Genomic DNA, 24,268 nt, shown 5'->3' on the forward strand with positions numbered 1-24,268 from the left:
ATTTGTGCAGTGATTTCTGCAGAAAAGTGCCATAGACCCAGATTTTCCAACTTGTGTTTTGTTCACGGATGAAACTTCATTTACCTGCGAAGAGGTCTTCAATTACCACAGTGCTCGTGTGGGCCCATGAGAACCCACACGCTGTGCGATCACATGCTGCACAACAATGCTTCGCCATTAATGTATGGGCAGGTATCGTCACTGATGTTAAGTCGGCTCGTACCTGTTATCACCCCAACTGGACTCCCAGAAGTATAGGACCTTTCTGGAACAAGTTCTGCTGGATTTACTGAACAATATTCCAATGACTGTGCATCGGCAGATGTGGTTCCAACACGATGGGACTCCAGCCCATTTTAGCATTTCTGTGTGTCAGTATTTGGCAGGTCCTTTGGGTCTCAATGGATTGGGCATGGTGGACCCATCACACCTCATGCTCACCTGATTTATCGAGCATTGATTTATTTCTGTGGGGAACCTTAAAGCCATGGTGTACGAAACTCCTGTTGCCTCTGACATAGACCTCATGGCAAGAATCAGCATTGCCGCTGCTAATATCAAGGTGAAACTTCAGGTATTTTTGAAAATGTATGGCAATCATTATGTCGTCGGTGTCAGATATGCATCACTGCTAATGGTCGTAACTTTGAGCACCTGATGTGAAACTATATTATGTATCCAACTACTATTGAACTGTTCAGTTACGTCTAATAAAGTTTTTTACACTAATTACTGCCGTGTGTTATTTCTGTATCTTTGTGTCCCTGTTAGTACCTTCCGGTGGCATTTCCGGTCATGCTTTCCTATGTGAATATGGTTGATTTTGATGTTCTCTACCTCCCCCTCAAAGTTTGTACTTGGAAGTTTGAACCACCCTGTATATATATATAAAAAGGACTTCCACTTCATGTGGTTGGACTTTCTTCCACCATTATGTTTTCTAATTTAATTACTTTTGCAGGAAAAATTATTACATTAAGTTTAATATTTTTGGAACGGTGTTTTTATGAATTCTTTTCTTTTCTTTTTTGTTTTCATTTTCTGATATGAATTTTGCCTTTTTTTATGACTGAGTTAAGTTTAAGATTTTTAAATGTGATTAATGCATAATGTTAATGGAAATTAATATTATGTTTATTCTATATAGAATGCTCCTAAATTAACTGAAGAAAATGTTAAATGCACATATCATCCAACATTATATTCTTTTCTCTCTCTTCTAAATCAGTAACTTGTTTCTTGCTGGAGATCTATGCATTTGAATTTTACTTGAGGTTTCTGTTGCACTTCATTTGTAATAAAACATAAAAGATGTTGATATGTAGTACATGCTAGTTTATTCTCAGTAAATTATTAAATATGATAGCACCGCTGCATGTAATATGAAAATCCAAATTTTATTTTCAATGAGAGTTGTAAGCAGTTCTTCATTATATCAGAGTGTAAGCATGTATGCATAATAGTTGTAACATATACACATTTTGCTTTTTTCTTTAGGTTGAAAGATCAAAAATTAGGCTTAAAGGCATTGAAACAATTTTAAACCTCCTGAAGAAAGATTATCTGATACCATCTGTAAAATATTCACTTTTTAATGGGTGGCAAGCACTAATTCATATTGAAGGTATAAAATGGTAAGTAACCGCACTATTAAATTCTTTAGATTATCTCACATTACTTTTTTTAAATTAATTATTGATCATATTTATTACAATCATCAATTCTTAATATATATATATATATATATATATATATATATGTGTGTCAAGGGTGTGTATATATATATATGTTAAGGGTATGTATGTACACACACACACACACACACACACACACACACACATACATACCCTTAACAGGTATGAAGAATGCTATGATGCTGCTACATAATAAAGTTTATACTATTACAGCTTCTTATCAATAATTTTCTTTAATGAATGTATTATTTGTTGAGAATACGATACTATTAGATCCTATATTTCACCCTTGTACAGCATTACTACAGTGGTGAACAAATTAATCCAAAAAAGCCAAATTTTCATTAAGTTTTAGTTTGGTTTTTGTTTCAATTAACAATACTTCTGGTTTTGGTTTATTATTTTTGGTTAAGTTCACTATTTTGGTTATGTTTTAACTATCTCTATGATGTTTATTAATAGTGCTGTATGTTTTTAATAGTGTAAACAATTTGACATTCATAGTGTTTCATTCATTTTGTGTAGCTATAAAATGGATACATCTCCAAGAAAGTGTTCAAAAATATTTGAACTCTTTCTCAGTACAAATCCATGACTCAAAGACAAATTGCCAATGAGTGTGGTGTTAGTTTGGATACTGTTAATGCAATTTTAAAAGAAGTTTAGGAATATAGGTACCTTTTCTCCCTAAACTTTATGAATTAGATTAGGTAATTAGATAAGTACCAGATCGACATAATAGGTAAAAACTGGTCAGATCTTTCTGAACAATAAATACAAAATATTATATTCAGGAAATGACAATCAAGGAAAAGAAGGAATAGCCATAATATTCAACACAAAATACGAGGCTTTGAATGGCAGGCAGTCTCAAGTAGAGTGATATGTGCAAATATGAGAATGGGGAACTGGACAATGAGACTTATTTGTGCCTATGGTCCCACAGAAGGTTCTACTAAGGTAGAAGTGGTGGAATTTTTTGAGGCTTCAGAAAAAGCACCTGACACAATCCAGAAGGAAAAGTTGGTCCTTGTTGGGGATCTAAATAGCAGAGTAGGAAATGATTGTCTGACCTACAAAAATATTTTGGGAAAATTTGGAGAAAAGAGCAAAGCTAATAATTATGGCAAATATCTGTTGGATTTCTGCTCAGGACATGAACTAGTTATTACCAACACCATGTTCTAACATAAAAATGTGCACAAATTCACATGGAGAGAAGAGGGAAAGAAAAGTCTCATTGACTATGTTATTGTTGATAGTGATGTTTTCTCCCTTGTGCAGGACACCACAGCGTACAGAGGATTTGAAATTGGAAGTGATCACTATTTAGTCTTGAGCAGATAAAATTGAATTTCATATTGAAAAGAATAACATGTAAGAAAGTTTTAAAGCAAATAAAAGTTGAGCAGCTCTCAGATGTGAACTGTAGACTAAAATACTCAAAGATTATTGAAAAAAAAATGAAAGAGTTTGAGAACAGCAACCAAACCTTGGAGATTCAGTGCAAGCCTTGAAGAAAACACTGATTGTTTCAGCCAGAGACGAATGTGGTGAGGTTGTCTGTAAGAATAAAAAAATCATAACTCCATGGTGGACACAGGAAGTTAGAGGCAGTGAAGGAAAAAAAGAAAAAGAAGAAAGCATATCAAAAGTTTCTGGCAAATAAGTCAGCTTTTGCTCTTAGCGAATACAGAGACAAATGTAAAAAAGTGAAACACTATGTAAAACTAGTTAAACAAAAGTCATGGTAGGACTTTGTCAAGAACATAGAAAATACATATCAAGAAACTGGTAATTAGTTTGCGGAATTAACAACGCATATAAAGTATATTAATTAAAGGTAACTCTAATGAATAACTTCTATATTTCGGCAACGTCACGTTGCCATCTTCAGGAACATAAAGATATGGTATGTGTACGCAGGCACTAACAAAAGCAAATGAGTAAGAAAGCAAGAAACTAATATTGTTCCTAAAGTCCTAATGGTGCCCTCTGGCAGGCTAGTTTGGTTGTCTTGGCAGTTGGGCTGAAGTTCTCATAATGTAAGTCTCCCAAATTTGGGGTAGTTTCATGCACCCAAATTTATTGAGGTTAGGAACGTTTTTTAGAGCTGCTGATGATTCCTTGAATAATCTTTCGTATTTAAACTTGCTGTGGTGTATTATTTTTGTTTTCTTCCAACGAATTCTATGGTGGGCATCTAAGGCATGGTCTGCCAGCCCAGAGCGGCTGTACTGGTGAGACCGGATGTAGTAGTCTTTGTGTTCTGAAATCCTGATATTTGCTGTTTTGCCTGTTTGGCCAAAGTAGGACAATTTGCAGCTGCAAGGGACCTGGTATACACCAGGTAGGTCTAGGGGAAGTGGTTGGTCGTTGGTAGAGTGGATAAGGGATGCCAACTTTTTATAATGTCTGTAACAAGAAGTAAGGTCATATTTTTTTAGGATATTGGTTATTTTCTCAGAGGTGCCCTGGATGTAGGGGATGGTGATAGATTTGGTGTAATCTTTATTGTGGAGGGGGGTTGTGGTTTACTGGTTTTAGTATTTTTTGGATTTTTTTGGGGTTATAGCCATTGGCTAAGAAAGTGTTGTGGATGTGGTTTAGTTCGGTAGTTAGAGCCTTGTCATCTGAGCAGATTAATTTTGCCCTGTTATATAGTGTTTTTATAATCCCATATTGTTGTGTGTGTGGGGGGGGATTGCTGGTGAATGTATCTGCCAGTATGGGTGGGTTTTCTGTAAACAGAGAAAACCAAAGATCCATCAAGCTGGTGGGTGATTAAAGTGTCTAGGAAGGGGAGAGTGTTGTTTTCCTCTTTTTCTAAGGTGAACTGGACTCTGGGGTGTTGGTTGTTTAAGTGTGTTAGGAAGGAGTGGAGTGAGTCTGAGCCATGTGGCCAAATAGCGAACACATCATCCACGTAATGAAGCCAAATAGTGGGTTTTTGTGGGGCAGAGTTTAAAGCTTTCTCTTCAAAGGTCTCCATAAAGAAATTGGCCAAGGGTGGGGAAAGTGGTGAACCCATGGCTGTCCCCTCTATCTGTTTGTAGAACTTTCCTTGCCAAACGAAATAGCCTGAGTTCATTGTGAACTGAAATAGGGCTGAGATATTGGGAGGAAACTTGGCTTGGATGAGCTCTAGGGTTTCTTTGAGTGGGACATTAGTGAATAGGAAGGAGGCATCAAGACTGACCATTATATCAGTGTGTTGGAGTGAGAGGTTTTCTGTACTGGCTTTAAAGTGGGCTGAGTTTTTTATGTGTGATGGTGTGTTGCCAGTATAGTGTATGAGCATTTTGGCTAAATGTTTGGCTAATTTAAATGTGGGGGAATCAATGCCATCCACTATGGGACGTAATGGCACATTTTGTTTATGTATTTTTGGGAGTCCACATAATCGGTGGGGCGGTTTGAGTTATAAAGTTTTAGTTTGTTAATGACTTCCACAGGCCAAGAAGTGACTTTCTTAAGGAGTCTGTGGAGAGTTCTAATCTGAGAGCTGGTAGGATTATATTCAATAGGGAGTTAAGTAGTACGGTCTAGTACTAAAGCATTAGTCCTTTTGATTGAGCACCACAGTGGCATTTCTTATCTGCTTTGGTGATTACTATTTTTTTTGTTATTCTTCATTTCTTGTTGGGCTGCATATTCATCTTTGGATAAGTTGGTTTTTGGAGGTTTGGCTTTAGTGAGAACACCGACTACATCCAGTCTGACGTTGTTGGCGATATGGTTAGGAAGGTTGCGAATCCCACGTTCTATTTGGATCATGATTTCCTCGGCAGGTATTCTTTTAGGAGCTAGGGTGAAATTATGACCACGTGCAAGTGTGGTGAGTGCTTCAGGCTTTAAAACTACCTACGAGAGGTTGACTACAGTGTTGAGTGGTGGCTGTGGTAAGGAAGTAGAATTCTTTATTAGGTTTTCGTATTTTTCCAAGTGCCGACTTCGGATTTTTTTTGAATTCTTTTCTTGCCAATGCGCATGAGACGTCATAAAGTATCGTCCAAAGATCATGGTCGAGGTATTCGAAAGATCTTTCTCTAGTGCCCGTAAGGTTTTGTATCAAGAAGGTGGTAAGATATTCTGGCGGTTGTTGAAGAAGCTTAGAAATGGAGGAAAGAGTGCTGTAAAAGGAGTTAGAGATGATAAAGGCAACATGAAAAACAGTAGAAAAGGATATCCTTGAAGTATGGAGTAATTACTTCGAAAAATTGCTAAATGAAACAAGCAGTGATAGCACAGTGGTAAAAAAACACTCAACAGGCATACAGTCTAGAATACATATCCATACTTGAAGTAGAAAAAGCCATCCAATGCTTGAAATGTGAAAAGGCAACAGGAATAGATGATATTAGACCAGAAATGCTGAAGTATGGTGGTATAAAAGTCTCACAGTGGCTGCATTGAGTTCAGAAAGCTTGGACAGAGGGACAAATTCCCGATGATTGGAGTAGAGCTCTAATAGTACCCATATGTAAAAAGGGAAATAAAACTGAATGTGAGAATTACAGAGGTATTTCCCTATTGAGTGTTCCTGGCAAGATTTATGCAAGTATACTTGAGAAACAGTTGAGAAGAATTGTGGAAGAAAAGTTTGGTGAAGAACAAGCTGGATTCAGGGCAAATAGGGGCTGTCAGGATCAGTTCTTCACTTTATGACAAATAGTTGAGAAAGCATGGGAATATAACAAAGATCTGTATTTAAGTTTTGTCGATCTGGAAAAGGCACATGACACGGTGAGAAGAGAGAAGCTATTCGATATGCTACAGTTATATGGTGTCAATGGGGCATTATATCGAGCAATACTTAGTCTGCATTTGAGTTGTAAGTAGGCAGTTAGAATTGAAGGAAGTACAGGAAGATGGTTTAATGTTAAATCTGGTGTCAGACAAGGATGTACATTATCCCCTATGTTATTCATTATCTATATGGATCACATTATGAAGGAAAGTGGTATTAAACATGATATCAGAATTGGAGATTTTAATGTCAGCTCTTTGCTTTATGCGGAATGATGTTATACTTCTAAATAAATCCGCTACAAGTTTACAAGATTCCCTGACTAAATTGAATAACTATTGTGATAGATATGGTATGAAGGTCAGCATTAAAAAGACAAAGACAATGAAAATAAGCAGAATCATTGAAATTGTCAGTTGTGTTGTGAATGGAAACCTGTGGAACAAGTAAAACATTTCAGCTAATTAGGAACAATTTTTACTGAAGATGGTAAATTAAATATGGAAATAGACAACAGAATCCACAAATCTGGTATGATAGGAAGTCAATTGAATAAATTTATATGGAATAAGAAAGAAATTAGTCAAAACACTAATTTAGCTGTATACAAGACAGCGTTCAAACCAGTTTTAACTTATGGATCTGAGAGCTGGGTCAGAATAAGTAAAACACTTGACCAAAGACTAGAGACCGCAGATATGAGAGTCCTGAGAAAGATTAGAGGCATGAACAGATGGCATCAGTGGCAATATCATATTAAAAAACGTGGATTTTAGGAAAGAACTTGACATTGTCGGCATACAGGAATGCGTTAGCAGAGCTAATCTCAGGTAGTTTGGTCACTTAAACAGAATGGGCGAGGAAAGATTAGCAAAACAAGTGTTCTCTGCCAGGTTAGCAGGAAAATGACCCAGGGGAAGACCAAGATATAGGTGGGTTGATGCGGTACAATGTGCCTTAGAAGATAGAAATATAAGATCTGATAATGATAATATTGGAGTTTTGACAAGTAACAGACTGATTTGGACGAAAATTGTAGATAGGAAGTTAGTAATGATGTAAATTTTTCATGTGGTACTATCATATCCTCTACACCCCTTGAGGGTACATGTCAGGAATTTAATGATGATGATAATCATCACTTGGACCAAACTGTGGAATAATTTTATATGAAGGAATGGTATCTTTTTTCCAGTCAGAAATGTCATCCTTATGTTGAATATCAGCAAAACTCCACCTTTCAGTCATCAGAGACCATCTCCTACCATATTCTGTGAATCTCGCAGAATAACTCAGCACTTTACCCTATGCTTTACGAACCACTAATAAACCTTTATATTTGAAGCACATATGGAGTTCAACACAAATTATTCAAAATGCTACTACTCAAAAATGTACTCTCTCTCTCTCTCAAGACACTTTTTTTTTATTTTTTTTAATGATATCGCTCAGTAAATCGATAGGAATTTCATGAAGTGATTATTGGTCTTAACCATATATCCAGAATTTTTTTATTTTAATAACATAAAGAATATAACTTGCCACTTTCCCCTATGCTTTACGAACCATTAATAAACCTTTATTAATAAACCTCCCACCAGTTGGTGAGAGTGATCATAGGGTCTTGACTTGGTAGGTGGCTAAAGGTGTGGAATTTACAATTAAGACAGGGTACATGTGGAATTATCGTGTTGGTAAGTATGACAAGCTTAGGAGTTTGATTGGTTCAGTGCCATGGCATGTAAAACTGCAAGGGCTGGATGTTGATAGTGCATGGGAGACAATTAAGAAGTGTTTGCATGAGGCAATGATTGACTGTATACCTAGAGTCCGAATATTAAATCAAGTAGCGGTTAAATGGATGAATAACACCATTAAGCTTGAGCTGCAAAAAAAGAAACAACTATGGAGGGAATTTAAGGAGAAATGTGACCGGCAGGCACATGAACAGTATAAAGCGAAGGCCAGAAGGGTAATGAGTGTGGTGAGAAAAGCAAAAGCGGATTATGAAAGAACATTAGCCATGCAGGCTAAAGAGAATTCCAAACAGTTTTTTCAATATGTGGTAAGTAAAAGAAAAAATGTATATGGCAGAATGATTTTAAAGAATGCCAATGGTAGGGAGGTAACTGAATCAGCTGATATAGTTGAATTACTGAGCAAGCACTTTGCAAGAGTATATCATCCAGGTGGTGACGTTGCAGGAATGAATGAACCAATAGCTTATACAAGAATTGTGGTGAATGAAGTGGAGATGAATGGTCTATTACAAAACCTCAATGTCAATACATCTGTGGAATTGGATGGTATACCTGCTCGTGTCGTACGTGAAGCAGAATTGTCAGTGCCCTTGACCATTTTGTTTTATTTGAGTCTCGGGTCTGGGTTAGTCCTGAGGGGGTGGAAAGAGGGGAAAATAGTTCCACTGCATAAAGGAGCTTCCAATACTGCTGTTGTTAATTACCGACTGATCAGCATATCAGGATTTGTTGTCAAGGTCTTGGAGAAATTAGTCGAGAAAAATACAGGATTGGATAGATGAAAATGGGATACTGTATGGAGACAGCATGGTTTTGTGAAGGGTGGATCATGCCTGAGTAACTTGTCCATTACCCTTATCCAGTTCAGTCATCATGTTTTATAACACAGTGATGACTGAACTGGATAAGGGTAATGGGTTTACAGTGATTCTAGCGGACCTTGCTAAGGCCTTTGACATCGAATTCCATGTGGTATCCTTTCCAGGATACCACATGGAATTCTAATCAGCAAACTGCAGCATATGGGGATGGATATAGGGTTGGTGAGATGGATAGGAGGGTGGTTGATGGAGAGATATCAGAGAGTGGTTTATTCAGGAGTAGAGTCCAAGAGACGGCCTGTGACTAGTGGTGTGCCACAGGATTCTGTTCTTGGACCGCTACTTTTCAGTTTGTTCATTAACGATATAGGTAATGATCTGAGAGGAAGTGGTCATTTGTTTGCTGATGATGCAAAATTGGGTAGAGGAATAGTGAGTGCACAGGATGTCAAAATTTTGCAAGATGATTTGGAAAGTTTGGAGGACTGGGCTAAGAAGAATGGATGTCAATTTAATGTGGCAAAGTGTAAGGTTATGCATTTTGGGGTGAAAAGATTAGCAGCAGTATATCACATTGGTGGAACAGGAGATTGACGAGGCCAGGGATTTGGGAGTGTTGGTGGATAGGGAGTTGAAGTTTAGAGGGCACATTGCAAGAGTGGCTAAATCAAATCACTTGGTTGCTGAAAAATACTTCAACATGCAGACACAAACAGGTTATTGTTCCTATGTATCGAGCCTTGATAAGACCCCATGTAGACTACTGTGCCTAGATATGGGTGCCAGGGTTTCTTCTTGATGGGGAGGAGGTGGAGAGGATCCAGAGATGTGTGACCAAGATGATAGCAGGTCTATGGAATGAACCTTATGAGAACAGGTTGAAGATTTGTGGGTTGCAGAAATTGGTTGATAGGCAGAAAAGGGGTGATATGATTGAGACATTCAAATTACTGAAGGGTTTCTATAAGATTAATTCAGAAGATATTTTTGAGAATAAGACTGGTTGTGGGAAGACTAGGAGCCATACATGGAAGCTGGGCAAGAATGTGGTCAGCAAGGTTGTTAGAGCTAGGTTTTTTACTTGGAGAGTGGTAAATGAGTGGAATAAGCTGCCAGAGTCTGTTGTGGGTGCCATGACTGTGAATGAGTATAAGGCGAGGTATGATAGATACTGTGTGAATGTCTAGTAGTTGTTCTTGACATGATGTTAGGGCCTCTCTTGATGAGTCTGTTGACTCCTTGGAGTTGCCCATAATAATAATAATAAAATTATATTTGAAGCACATATGGGGTTCAACACAAATTATTCAAAATGCTACTTACTACTCAAAAATGTACTCTCTCTCTCTCTCTCTCTCACTCTCAAGACACTTTTTTTTTTATCACTCAGTAAATCAATAGGAATTTCATAAAGTGATTATTGGCCTTAACCATGATTCCAGAATTCTTTTATTTTAATAACATAAAGAATATATTTTATCCAGTCTGCAGCTACTCACTAGTGATCAAAATCTACTCTTCACAAGTGACTGGGTGAGTGTATTTATCTTGAAGGGTTATTGTTACATATTGTCTTGAAGGCTGACATATAATTATCTGGTTGGCACATGATAATTTTCAAAGATGTGTTTGCAACAACTTTTGGCCATATGGCAAAGTTATTAAATTTTTTGGCCAGAAGTGTTTTCAGTAGGCCATGTCTTTTTCTTTCACTTATTAAAAAGAGAGAAAGAGACATGGTATACTTGATTTCTGGCTCTTCAAGTCATTTCTGCTTTAGGGGATTGATTAGAACTATGCTCCTTATTGGTATTAGTATCGGTCACTTGTTATGCATCGGGCTGCATTCTCGAGATCGCCACATATATTGAAAATGCGTAAAATGGGAAGTTTATAACATGGGATAATAAAGGTTGCATTCCCAAATGAGCAAGATTTTGGTTTTTCAAGATTAATTCAATCGAAAATGCACCTAGTATAAAGTAGTTCTTTATTTTCGAGATTAATACATTGTAACCACATCTCAATCACTTATTCTTGAGCTGGTTTGGGGAAGTTGAAGGCTTATAGATTTTCTAAATATCCTCAATGGAAACCTGACTTGCAGTTTTTAACTTCTGATTGTTGACTTCTTTGTAGCATTTAAGGATGTTTTCACTTTCCCTTTTCACTTTAGAACTCCTCATGTGGTCAGGGTCATTTTCTTATTAGAGAGTGCATACATGCAAAAGCACAGATAACAAAAGTGCATATAATGAGAGTTACCTGTATTTACAGTCACCTTGTCATTGGCATGTGTTTTAAATGCAGATGTTCTTGGATAAGCTTTCTTGTTATGCAGACAAGAGTTTAAGCTTTCAGGGATGGAGAGGCACTTCATGCTGTGCTGGCTAACTTAATCCTGCTTGAAAATGCTTGAATAAAGTTGTTCCTATAGAATCTGGATGACTTAAGTCTCTTTCCCATTCAAATAGCATTGGGTGGAATCTCCTTGTGAAACATCTTTCTAATTTAGAAGTTCAGTCAGGTTTGTCTATCATATCATTATGTGTATTTATTGCCTTGTTTGTAGTAGTAGTAGTACTGACTACAAAATGTAGACCAAAAATTTAAGGTTTCTGGTTAATTTCCAGGTGGCTTATGATTTATCATGTTCTGAATTACAGAATAACAGTTGAATAAGGTTTCATGGTAGAGTTTCAAATAACTATTTCATTTATTAATGCATTTGTATTTTTAGTCTAGAGAATGATAATCAGTCTTTAATATGTTTTTTACAGTGTTACTCTACCTCACTGTCTGGAAAATGTGAATCTTATTCCTCCCTATGACCGTGTTATGCTCGAGTTAGCTTTTGCTTCTCTACTTTCATGGTTGATAACAGAACTGAGATCACTTGTTTTGCAAGCAGAAGCTCAGTGCTGCATTCCTGCTCAAGAAATTATTGCAGGCACAAAACAGAAATATTATAAAGGATGTCAGAAAGAAAATGATGGTTCCAGCAACACAGTAGGAGGAATTAACATTGGTTTACTTCCTGTAGCTCGCATGTTATTAGGAACGCTTGGTAATTTGACGGGGGAGCATCATGCTCATGAAGTTAGTCTAATTATTAACTCTGGTGTTTTAGCTCTTACACAGACTTTGTTGAGATTATTAGGTAAGTAACCTTGTAAATGTTTTTGCTATAAATGCTATTTAGTCTATATATAATGTTGATGTGATATTAATTTGCAAATAAATAAATATATACTGAACTAATGTATGGGATGGAGATGCTACCTTTAAAAATAGTAGTTTCTGTAGCGCACTGCCTAGGAGGATCCAGAAGAAATTTCTTAATCATTTTTTCAGAATATCCATTTTGTTTAAAAATAAGAGAAAGGTGATTAATTTCTTTTTGGAGTTCATCTGTTTCATTTAAAAGAGAGCATGCTCTGTGTCCTAAGGTAGAAATAGTTCTGAGCTTTTGTGGTGGAAAATGATGAGGTTGATAGTGCAGATATCTATTAGTATGAGTGGGTTTTCTGTATATAGAGATTTTAAATCTATCAGAGCATCGTGTAAGAATTACATCCAGGAACGGAAGGCAGTTATTTCGTTCTAGTACAGCAGTGAATTTTATATTAGTATGTTGGTTGTTAAGATGAAGAAAATCCATGAGAGATGTGTGCCCGTGACTCTATATGATAAAAATGTCGTCAGCATAACGTAACCACAGTTTCGGTTTAAATGAGAAAGACAATATGGCTTTAGTTTCAAAATCTTCTAGGACAATGTTTGCTAGAACCAGGGATAAAGGGTTGCCCATTGCTAGGCCTTGGTTTTGTTTGTAAATGGAGTCGCAATATCTGAAGTAGCCAGATTGAATACAGTGTACAAACAAAATCATATATATACATATATATATATATATGTATATATATGATTATTTCAGAAAGCCAAACCATAATACTTTATACTGCTGCTACTATTACAAGCTAGTATGAAAGATAATAATTTTATATACAGCATTTTATTTTAGTTGTCCACATTTTTAATGGCCTTTTGAATTTTTTGAATGTATGTTTAATTTTATGTGCATTCTTAGACATTGAACATCGAGACAAGACACTGAATGTATGTCTACCTAGTTCGGTAGAGAAATGAAACTATTGGACTAGACATGCTACTCTGAAACAAAATAATAAAAGCAAGTGCAAGTAAACAAATTTCATGATTGCTACATACAATGTAAGAACATTAGCAGACAATGAAAAGGTAGAGGAATTGGAATATGAAATAAACAAAATGAAATGGGATATAATAGGACTGAGTGAAATTAAAAGAAAATCAGAAGATTGCATAACACTAAAATAGGAAACCTGCTTTACTGGAAAGGATCAGATGATATAAAACAGAGAGGAGTAGGTTTCCTTATAAAACAAAACTATAGCAAACAAGGTTACTATACTATGGTGGGGGGAATAGTACTTTTTTTTTTTTTTGCACTGTATCGTAAATATGCAGGAATATCTGATCAGATAGCCATATCATAGTTCAAACATCAGAATAGAAAACCATTAAAATAGTACAAATATATGCACCAACCCACAGCTATACAGATGAAGATGTTGAAGAATTCTATGATGCAGAGTTCTACAGCTTACGCAATAGTGTTGGGAGATTTTAATGCACAACTATGAAAAAATAAAAATGAACTTGAAAAGTGTATAGAGTAAAAAAAGGGAACAGGAGAGCAAAATGAAAGAGGAAATATGATGTTAAACTTCATAGTGAGAACCCAATTGAATGCTATGAACACATTTTTACAAGAAAAGACCAAACTGAAAATGGACATGGATTAGTCCAAATGTACAAACAAAATGTGAAATAGATCATATTTTATCATCTCATATAAGAATATTTAAAGATGTTTCAGTCATCAATCAAATAGGCATAGGAAGTGATCACAGAATAATTTGAGGGAAAATAACAATAGAAGAAAAAATTTAGAAGAGGAAACAGAATAAAACAAAATATGTAATAAATAATTACACATTAGGAGCCAACAAAAAATTATATCAAGAAGAAATTGCAAAAAAATTATACAATCAAAGAAATAACATTGTAAAAAATGAAAATCCACAAATAGATAACATACAGGAAAATCTTAATCTAATCATTATAGAAAGTGCACATAAGATTGCAAAGGTTAAAAAAGATTAAAAATAAAAACTTCTCAGAGAAGTTTTTATTTTTCTCAGAGAAAACAAAATTGTTGGAGGAAAAAAATACACTAATTGGAGAAGGAAAAGAAATACGGTAGAACTTATACAAATAAATAAAACAATCAGAAAAAATATTAAAGAAGATAAAAAGAAAAGAGAAGATAAAATGATAAAAAAAAATAGACAACAAAAATATGAAAGTACTATGAAACAATTTTACAATAGAAAAAAAAAAATAATACTAGAAGAAAATGGAAGCAATATCAAAGATAAAAAAAAAAAAGGCACGGTAGAAAAGACAGTATTTTTTTCAGAATTGTATAACACCACAATACATGTGTGCACGCATACACACACACATGGAAGCCAGAAGAACAGGAAGAAGAAATTATTCCAAAAATACAGCATTTTGAAATAGAACAAGCATTGAAAGATGTGAAAAAAAAAATAAAATGCCAGGAGAAGATGGAATTGCATTAGAAATGATGAAAGCAACAGGAGAAATATTAACAGAACTAAAAAATATTCCATCAACTTATCTGTAATCCAGAGAATTTTAATAATGTGTGACACCTTTTGGCAACTGGTATAGGTAAATATGACTTCTCCACTACTTCCACTTTAGTATCTGGGTCTGGGTAGTGGCCTTTCCCTTAATGCATAGCATTATACATGTCCACAAGGAGATGTGGTTTGCATTACGGGAGATACCAAGGCAAGTGATAAGAACTGATACTACCTTTACCACGAGTTGCCCCAGTCCTGAAAATACTTCAGGTGCAAACTTTGTTTGCTTACACTTGGATAAAGGATTAAACCAAATATATAACTAAAAAATCTGTTTAATGAATGCATTATCATCATAATTCTAATTATGGATATAGACCATATTGGGCTGTTCCAGTCTCATTATCCTTTAGTAATTGTTTAATTTTTCTTCTATCAATTTTGTTTTTAGTTCTTTTAAAATATCTTCATTCCTTTTTTTTTTTTTCCTAATAATGTGGATTTTGCAGTTCTTCTCATGAATCTCATTTCACTTGTTTTTATTCTTTGTTTATTTTGTTTGTTTATTGCCCAAATTTTGCTGCCATATAATAAAGTAGGCACTGCTAAAGTGTTGTGTCTGTTTTCAAGTGTGTTTCTTTTTGTACAATATTTGGATTGGGCATTCTATTTATCAGGCCTATAATCTGTAAAAATTTGAAGGGTTTTAATTGTGTCTTTTTCTCTTAATTTCTTCTTATTCCTTCCCTCTTTTACCTTGTGGTGTCGAGGATTTTTTTACATTTAACTGCTACCGTATCTCGAGGATAAGGTCGTTAACCTTATGCCTCCAGGTGTGTCCCATGTCTATAGGTGCATGTGTTCATGGGCTGGTATTCCTGTTCTGGGGATGAAAAACTTGAGTTTCCTGGTGAAAAAACCCTCTACTTCCATATGAGACCGGCTAACTCACCTATAGCTGGTCTCATAAAGACTGAATAAAGACTTTATTTAGTCTTTAATGGGACTAAATAAAGGTTCCTCACGTCATCTTTTTCTTCTTGATATATTTCCCATCCAATATAATTGAAAGTATTTATCTGTTCTATTATTTTATGATTAATAACTCTTTTACTTTTAACTGGAGTTTATTCACAAAATTATTATTACATGATAATAATAATTTTGTCCAAGGAGTCCAAAGACTCATCAAGGGAGGGCACCTACTCTACAACTCTCCATCTCTACCACTCAATCCACCAACTACAGTGAATCGCATCATCTACACTAACACTATCTACTGCCCACATCCACCACTAGTATTTTTACAGACAGTCATAAACATCCATTCCCCTGGTGGAATTCAAACCGCAACATTTTGGATGGAGAGTGAATATGCTAACCAGGCTGGCTTTTTTTTTTTTTTTCCTCATAACAAAGCATTTTATTTGACATGGTGTTTACAAAACTATCATTACACATGAGATTTTAAAAAATTAAAATAGTTTGGTTTGGACTAATTATTTTAATCCAAAAAAAAAAAAAAGTGAGAAAGAATTTACTTTTAATTACCTAAATTCTTCTATACAAAGATTTTATCACCTCTTTGTTTATCAAAATGAGAACTCAAGTTCCATAAGTTATAATAAAAAATTGGCAAATATGGTGAATATAAACTAGTTTCAAGTATTTTATTATCTTACAATATGTGAACTGTTTGTATTAAACTGTCACTAAGATTTAGGCTACACAATGCTGATAAGCATATACAAACGACAATGTGGTTATAATATACTTTACAGTAAATAATAGAAGTTAACAAAAGTCTTTACAGTCACAAAGTACCACCACTTCAGTTGTGTAACATATGTGGGTGTTTTTTATATATCATTTAAATCATATTTAATAGCAGTAATACTGCATGCATTTTAATATCAGTAACAAACAGTAACTCCATACTTCGTTGAAGTATGGAGTAATTATTTCAAAAAATTGCTAAATGAAACAATCAGTGATGACAGCACAGTGGTAAAATACACTGACCAGGCATGTAGTCAGGAATACATATCCATACTCAAAGTAGAAAAAGCCATCAAAAGCCTGAAATGTGGAAAGGCAGCAGGAGTAGATGATATTCGACCAGATATGCTCAGGTATGGGTATATAAAAGTCTTACAGTGGCTGCACTGCATAGTTCAGAAGGCCTGGACAGAGGGACGAATTCCAGATGATTGGAGTAGAGCTTTCATAGTACCCATATATAAAAAGGGAAATAAAATGAATGTGAGAATTATAGAGGCATTTCTCTACTGAGTGTTCCTGGTAAGATATATGCAAGTATACATGAGGAACAGTTGAGAAGCTTTGTGAAGAACATGCTGGAATAAGGCCAGATAGAGGTTGTCAGGGTTGGGTTTTCACTTTACGACAGATAGTTGAAAAATCATGGGAATATAACAAAGATCTGTATTTAAGTTTTGTAGATCTGGAAAAGGCATATGACAAGGTGCTAAGAGAAAAGCTATTCGAAATGATACAGTTATATGGTATCAATGGGGCATTGTATCAAGCAATGCTTAGTCTTTATTTGAGTTATAAGTCAGCATTTAGAATTGAAGGAAGTACAGAAAGGTGGTTTAATGTTAAATCTGGTATGAGACAAGGATGTACATTATCCCCTCTGTTCTTCATTATCTATATGGATAATATTATGAAGGAAAGTGGTATTAAACCCTGATATCAAAATTGGATATGTTAATCTTTGCTTTATGCAGATGATATTATACTTCTAAATAAATCCACTACAAGTCTGCAAGATTCCCTGACTAAATTGAATAAGTGTTGTAGTAGATATGGTATGAAGTCCACATTAAAAAGACAAAGACAATGAAAATAGGCAGAATCATTGAAAATATCAAATGCATCGTGAATGGAGAACCTATAGAACAAGTAAAACGTTTCAGCTACTTAGGCACAATTTTTAGTGAAGATGGTAAATTAAATATGGAAATAGACAATAGAATCAAAAAATCTGGTATGATAGGCAGTCAACTGAATAAATTTATATGGAAGAAAAGAGAAATTAGCTAAAACACTAAATTTGCTGTATACAGGACAGTGGTCAAGCCAATTTTAACTTATTGTTCTGAGAGCTGAGTGAGAAGTAAAACACTTGACCAAAGACTAGAGATCACAGATATGAGAGTCCTGAGAAAGATTAGGGGCATGAACAGGTGGCATCAATGGCAATATCATATTAGAAACGAGGATATTAGTAAAGAACTTGACATTGTTAGCATTCAGGAATGTGTTAGCTGAGCTAATCTCAGGTGGTATGGTCACTTAAACAGAATGGGCGAGGAAAGATTAGCGAAACAAGTGTTCTCTGCCAGGTTGCAGGAAAAAGACCCAGAGGAAGACCAATATATAGGTGGATTGATACTGTAAAAGGTGCCTTAGAAGATAGAAATATAAGATCTGATAATGTTGGAGTCTTGACAGGTAACAGACTGATTTGGAGGAAAATTGTAGATAGGGAGTTAGTAATGATGTAAATTTTTCATGTAGTACTATCATATCCCGTACACCCCTTGAGGGTATATATCAGGAATTTGATGTTGATGAACAAATAGTAACTTCATAACTGAATTCATATATTGACAATAAATTCCACTGACATAAAATTAAGTAAAAATAATTGTAACTTTATATAGTTTTGTACATTTTTTTTCTGTTTATGATTTCCTAGGTAAGAAATCATTCCAGTCTGCTGTAAATTATGCACTCATTCTTTTAAATGCATAGCACTAAAAATATTTTCCAAATTTAAAGCAATAGTTTTATCAGCACTAGACTATAGTTAAAAAAAGTATAAAAAAGCAACTATTATAGCCTAGCAATATTTAGAAACTTTTATTTCTGTTTGTAATTCCATTAAAAATAATACAAAAACAAAATACATGTTATAAACAAAATACAAAAAACATAATGCCATTATTTTAGTTTTATATATGGATATATTCATTCCAAATTGTTCTACTCTAAATATTTAAATTATATATTGCTATTTGTAAATTGTCTTCCTCATCTGCAAATAATAACATATTTATTTTGTGATTCTGGGAGATTTCTCTACCTAGGTTATTTAAGGTGTTTCACTGTATTAATATCTCATTGATATAAATATTAAAAAGTGTTGTAGAAGGACATCCCTATCTTATTCCTTGATTTATAGATTGATTTTCAGACAATTTTTCATTTATTTTTATTTCATTATCTTTTGTATATATTTAATATTTATTATTTATTTATTATTATTACGGGTATCTCCATGGAGTCAGTAGACTCATCGCGGGAGACCCAAGCTAGCAAAACAATATCTGTCATATCTCTTCTTGAATTCATTTACAGATGAAGAGCTCACAACAAAGTCAGGCAATGAATTCCACTCATTCACCACCCTCCAGGCAAAAAACCTTGTTCTGACACCTTTGTTAACCACACTCTTCTTTAATTTCCAGAGATGACCTCTTGTTCTTCCATCACTATCACACAGCTGAAACATTTCCCCTGCATCAATCCTTTTCCCCTGCAATCAATCCTTTTCCCCTGCATCAATATTGCATATAGTAAAATATTAGGTGTATTTATTCTTTGTAATATTATCAAACAGTATATATCATTTTACTTTGTCAAATGCTTTTTCACAATCTATAAACAAAAGATGAGTTTCTAAATTAAATTCTCTTCTTTTCGGTATAAGTAGTTTTAAACAAAAAAAAAAGATGCATTCATTGTAGAGCATCCTTTTCTAAATTCATTTTGACATTCTAATAATATTTTTTCACTGTATATTTCAATTTTTCATTAAGTATTCTGCTATATATTTTGTATTTTAATATATATTTTCTAGTATATATTTAATAAATGCCTAAAATATAAAGATATATTTTTATATATCTTTAACATTTTCCCAGCCAAACAGCTGGAAAAATGCTATCATGATACTCTTGTTCCAAAAGGGCAGCAAAAAAAATATACAGCTAATTCTCTTTTTACACCCCCCCTTTTTTTTACACGATTTTGAAATAACACGGTTTAGAAAACAAAAGCAATTCTATTTTTACACTGTATATTTTGATTTAACTTAGTACAAAATGCACTTATTTTTAAAATTTCTGTTTGAATTTAGTTCTGTTAAAAAGTTCTGATAAATAATTATCATTTCCTAGTATGGTACATATGTACTTAAACTTGAATTTTGGGGAATTCCACCTTGATGTTTTAAATATCAGAGATTACTCTATGCTACAGAATGTAGACAAATGTCAAGTATTAATCGTGTGACTAAGGATCATGTGACTATTATTTTGCAGCAATGCTTCAGGAGATTGTATATTAAAACCATTACTTATTAATCGATCCTTAAGACTGTGGGCAATGAAAGGTGTGGATTTTAAGATGTTACCAGTGCACTGGAAGGCAAATAAAAAAGGTTGGGTTACAAAAGAAATTTTTAATTAATCGTTCCATCAATGTTTTGTTCCAGAAGTTAAACACTAGTTGATGGAAAAGTTTCATTGATTATAGACAATGTGCTTGTCCATCCTGTTTTAGAACACCAGAATGTGGAATTTTGTTTCCTGCCACCTAATACAACATCCTTAATACAACCATTAGACCAGGATGTGATCGCTACATTCAAAACTTACTACATAAGAAGAACATTCCAATACATTTTGGATAAACTAGATAAGGATAATTTACTGACAGTGATTGATGCGAGGAAGAAATTTTCTGTTTTGGATTGCATCAAACTTGCTAAGTTTGCATTATCAGAATTGAAATTGTTAACTTTAAATGCATGCTGGAAAGCTGCTTGGCCAGAATGTGTGAAAAAGCAAAACCCTGTACCTTTGCATACAACTGAATATCCCAGTATCATGAGATTAGCATATGCAGTTGACAAAGGATTTGATGATTTTTCATGTGCAGATATTGAAGAATTGATGGTTTACAAGGCTGTTAGTGATGATGAAGTAATAGAATCTGTCGTTGAGAATCTCGATGAAAAAGAAAAAAGTGATAGATGATGAAAAGATTCTACTCACTGCAGGATTAATTAAAGAAGGGCTTCAAATGGCTAGTAAAAATGCAAACTTATTCTTACACATAATCCAAATACTGAACGAGCTGCAGTTTAAATGTTAACTGAAGTCATGTATAGTACGATATGAAGAATTATACAAAGATCTAGTCAAAACAGGATTTCAACGATTAATTACAGAGTTCGTGGTAAAAAAAAATCAACGTTTAGAGTTCTTGGAAATTATTGCTAATTTAGTTCTTTTTTTCAAAGTGTTTCAAGTGATGGAAGATTTAATTCCAGTCTCACACAAAAGATGGGACTGTTTCAGAAAGTGACAGTGAATAAAATTTAACTAATAACCATATGCACAGGTATATTTGGACCTTTTGGAATTTGTTTTATTAGTCATGATGAATGAATTAAATACAGTATCAAATAAAGTAGAATTATACATAAACTATGAAAAAACTAAAATAATGACAAATATTGAAGGAAACAAGATAACATAGCAAATAATAATAGACAATAACAAAATAGAGCAAGCATAAGAATTCATATTATTGTTGTTATTATTATAATTATTACATGACCCCTCCAGGGAGTCTAAAGACTCATCGAGTGAGGGAATCTACTCTACAACTCTGTTTCCACCCTTCACTCAATCCACAAACTACAAAGAACTGCAACTACAGCAAAACCATCTCCCCCACCACCACCACCACTAGCATATTCACAGACAATCACAAACATCCATGTTCACAGCGGGATTCGAACCCACACTCTGGAGAGTGGATCCTTGACCAATGGCCGGCAAGGAAAAAGAAGCATTCATGAAGAAATAAAGAGAAGAATTCGGCTAGGATGGGTGATTTTTGACAAACTGAAAAGATTCCTGTGTATTAAAATAAAAGCAGAAAATAGAGCTAAACTTTGCAACCAGTATATCATCCCCTTTATGTCCTATAGATCATGGGACATAAAGGGGATGGCCAGTAACCAAACAAATACTGGACAGGATGAAGAAAAGTGAGCATATCCATGCTCACCCATGAGAGAGGGGCATGCTAACCATTAGACTGCAAGACAAATAAGGAATGACTGTATAAGAAAAGAAACTAGTGTTGGACATGGGGAAAGAGATTTGAAAACTGATATAGAGGTGAGCGGGATATATTGCATGGATGAAAAGTGACGGATAGAGACAATCAACCAGTGGCATCCATATGAAGGAAGACAAACGCCAGGACAACTAGAGAGTAGATGGAAGTACAACCTAGGGAGATGGCTGGAGAGCTGTCATATGGAAGCCTTCAACAGAGGAAGATGGAAACAAATGGAGGAGAAGGCCTTTAACCATAAATAGTTTTGAAAAATGACTTAGAAGAAGATGTTTAAGCACTTGACAAGAAACATCATAATCAAATATGTAATAATTAGCGTTGTTACCCCCCCCCCAACAATGATAAGTAAAATTTCAAGAACATAAAAGTTTAATATTATGATTAGTATGTTAGTATTGTCGACTGAGTAATAATAATATTTTTAAGGTCCTGATCCAAGTGGTGTTCCAGAAGACAAAAACAGCACTCTTTGTGCTGTGTTAGAGGAAACTGTTAAAAAACCAAAGCCGCCACCTCCACCACTGAGTGGTCCTGAACTTGCTGCAATGATGAAAATTGGTACTAGGGTTGTAAGAGGAGTTGATTGGAAATGGGGAGATCAAGTATGTATTATACATACTAGTAGTATATACTTGTAAATATATTCATATATGTATGTAGTTCTTTATCTGATTTCAAATTGTAAATTTACATGATCTGTTTATTAAATTTTCTGCTATCATGTAACACTATTTTAAGTATACCATTCATGAAAAGCTGTAAATGCCATTGTTTCAGATATTAAGAAAAAGTCGAAGAAATTTCTTGAGGTAAGAAACAGTAAAAAATGCAGTTACTTAGTGTTTTTAATGCCAAGTAACTATTTATTTATAATGTGTTATTTATAACACATTCAAGTATCAAAATGAAAAATTTTTTATTACTAATTAAATGATGGAGCAAATATTTCAGAATAATTAATTTTTTCCATCAACAAAACTGATAGGTTTAAATTATACGAGGGACTTGTACAACATGCACAAATTCACATGGAGAGAAGAGGCAAGGAATAAGAAAAGTCTCATTGACTGTGTTATTGTTGATAGTGCTGTTTTCTCTCTGGTGCAGGACACTAGAGTGTACAGAGGATTTGAAATTGGAAGTAATCATCATTTAGTCTTGAGCATGATAAAACTGAATTTCATATTGAAAAGAAGAACATGTAAGAAAGTTTTAAAGCGAATAAAAGTTGAGCAGCTCTCAGATGTGAACTGTAGACTAAAATACACAAATATTATTCAAGAAAAAATGAAAGAGTTTGAGAATAGGAACCAAACCTTGGAGATTCAGTGGCAAGCCCTGAAGAAAACATTGATTGATTCAGCCAGAGAGGCATGTGATGAGGTTGTCTGCAAGGATAGAAAAATCAGAACTCCATGATGGACATAGGAAGTTAAAGAGGCAGTGAAGGAAAAGAAGAAAGCATAGCAAAAGTTCCTGGTAAATGAGTCAGCTTGTGCTCTTAGAGAATACAGAGACAAATGAAAGAAAGCTAAACACTGTGTAAAACTAGCTAAACAAAAGTCATGGGAGGACTTTGGTAAGAACATAGAAAATAAATATTAAGAAGGTGGCAAGATATTCTGTTGAAGAAGCTCAACGAATGCTGTAAAAGGAATTAGAGGTGACATGAAACCTAAAGAAAGAGAAATGGAGGACTGGAGAAGTGCATGGGAAGCATTTAAACAATACTTGAATGATTTGATATCAGAATGTGCCTCGAGATTCAAAGAATAAATAGAGTCAAGAAACTGGCTCTGCATGCTAAAGACAACAAGATCAATTACATAGTGGGGTGTTGTTACAGACCTGGTGGATTGGTCATTAGTGATGAAGAAATTCATCACCACATAGAAAAAATGAGCACGAAAAGAGTAATAATGGGAGACTTTAATTAATCAAATATTGATTGGGTAGCAGTAGAATCTCATGAGAAGAATGAAAATGCATTTATTAAGCTTTTTTGGGACAACTTCAAGCAGCATGTGACAGAAGGAACCCAATGTCAAAGAGTGTTAGATTTGATGATAGTGTCAGAGGGTGTTTCAGTTAAAGACGTAACTATTCTGCCTCCTGTTGGTGACAGTGATCATGCGGTACTCACTTGGGAAGTGATTAAGTTTATGAATGTTCCATTCAGAAAAGATTACATGATGAACTAAAAAGCAGGAAATTATGATCAACTGAGGGGTATACTGAGTTCAGTGGAATGGGATCGGTTGCTGGATGGAAAGAATATCGACAGTGCATGGGAAGCATTTAAACAATACTTAAATGATGCACTATCAGAAGTGTCCCG

General features: G+C 34.6%; 1 protein-coding gene across 1 annotated transcript in view; it reads left to right on the top strand.

Annotated features, from left to right (window-relative positions):
* Nucleotides 1-487: 487 nt before the first annotated feature.
* Nucleotides 488-24,268, top strand: part of LOC150100278 (putative HERC2-like protein 3) — a 136,117-nt gene continuing 112,336 nt past the window's right edge. The window contains exons 1-4 of the mRNA XM_090402624.1: nucleotides 488-574; nucleotides 1,498-1,634; nucleotides 11,806-12,185; nucleotides 22,357-22,532. Coding sequence (XP_090258750.1) covers nucleotides 488-574; nucleotides 1,498-1,634; nucleotides 11,806-12,185; nucleotides 22,357-22,532 — 780 coding nt within the window. The remainder of the gene's footprint in view (nucleotides 575-1,497; nucleotides 1,635-11,805; nucleotides 12,186-22,356; nucleotides 22,533-24,268) is intronic.

Source organism: Typopeltis vanoorti, chromosome 13, assembly GCF_054136105.1.
Source record: "Typopeltis vanoorti isolate ZY-2024b chromosome 13, IOZ_Tvanoo_1.0, whole genome shotgun sequence".
In the NCBI taxonomy this organism is placed as follows: Eukaryota; Metazoa; Arthropoda; class Arachnida; order Uropygi; family Thelyphonidae; genus Typopeltis; species Typopeltis vanoorti.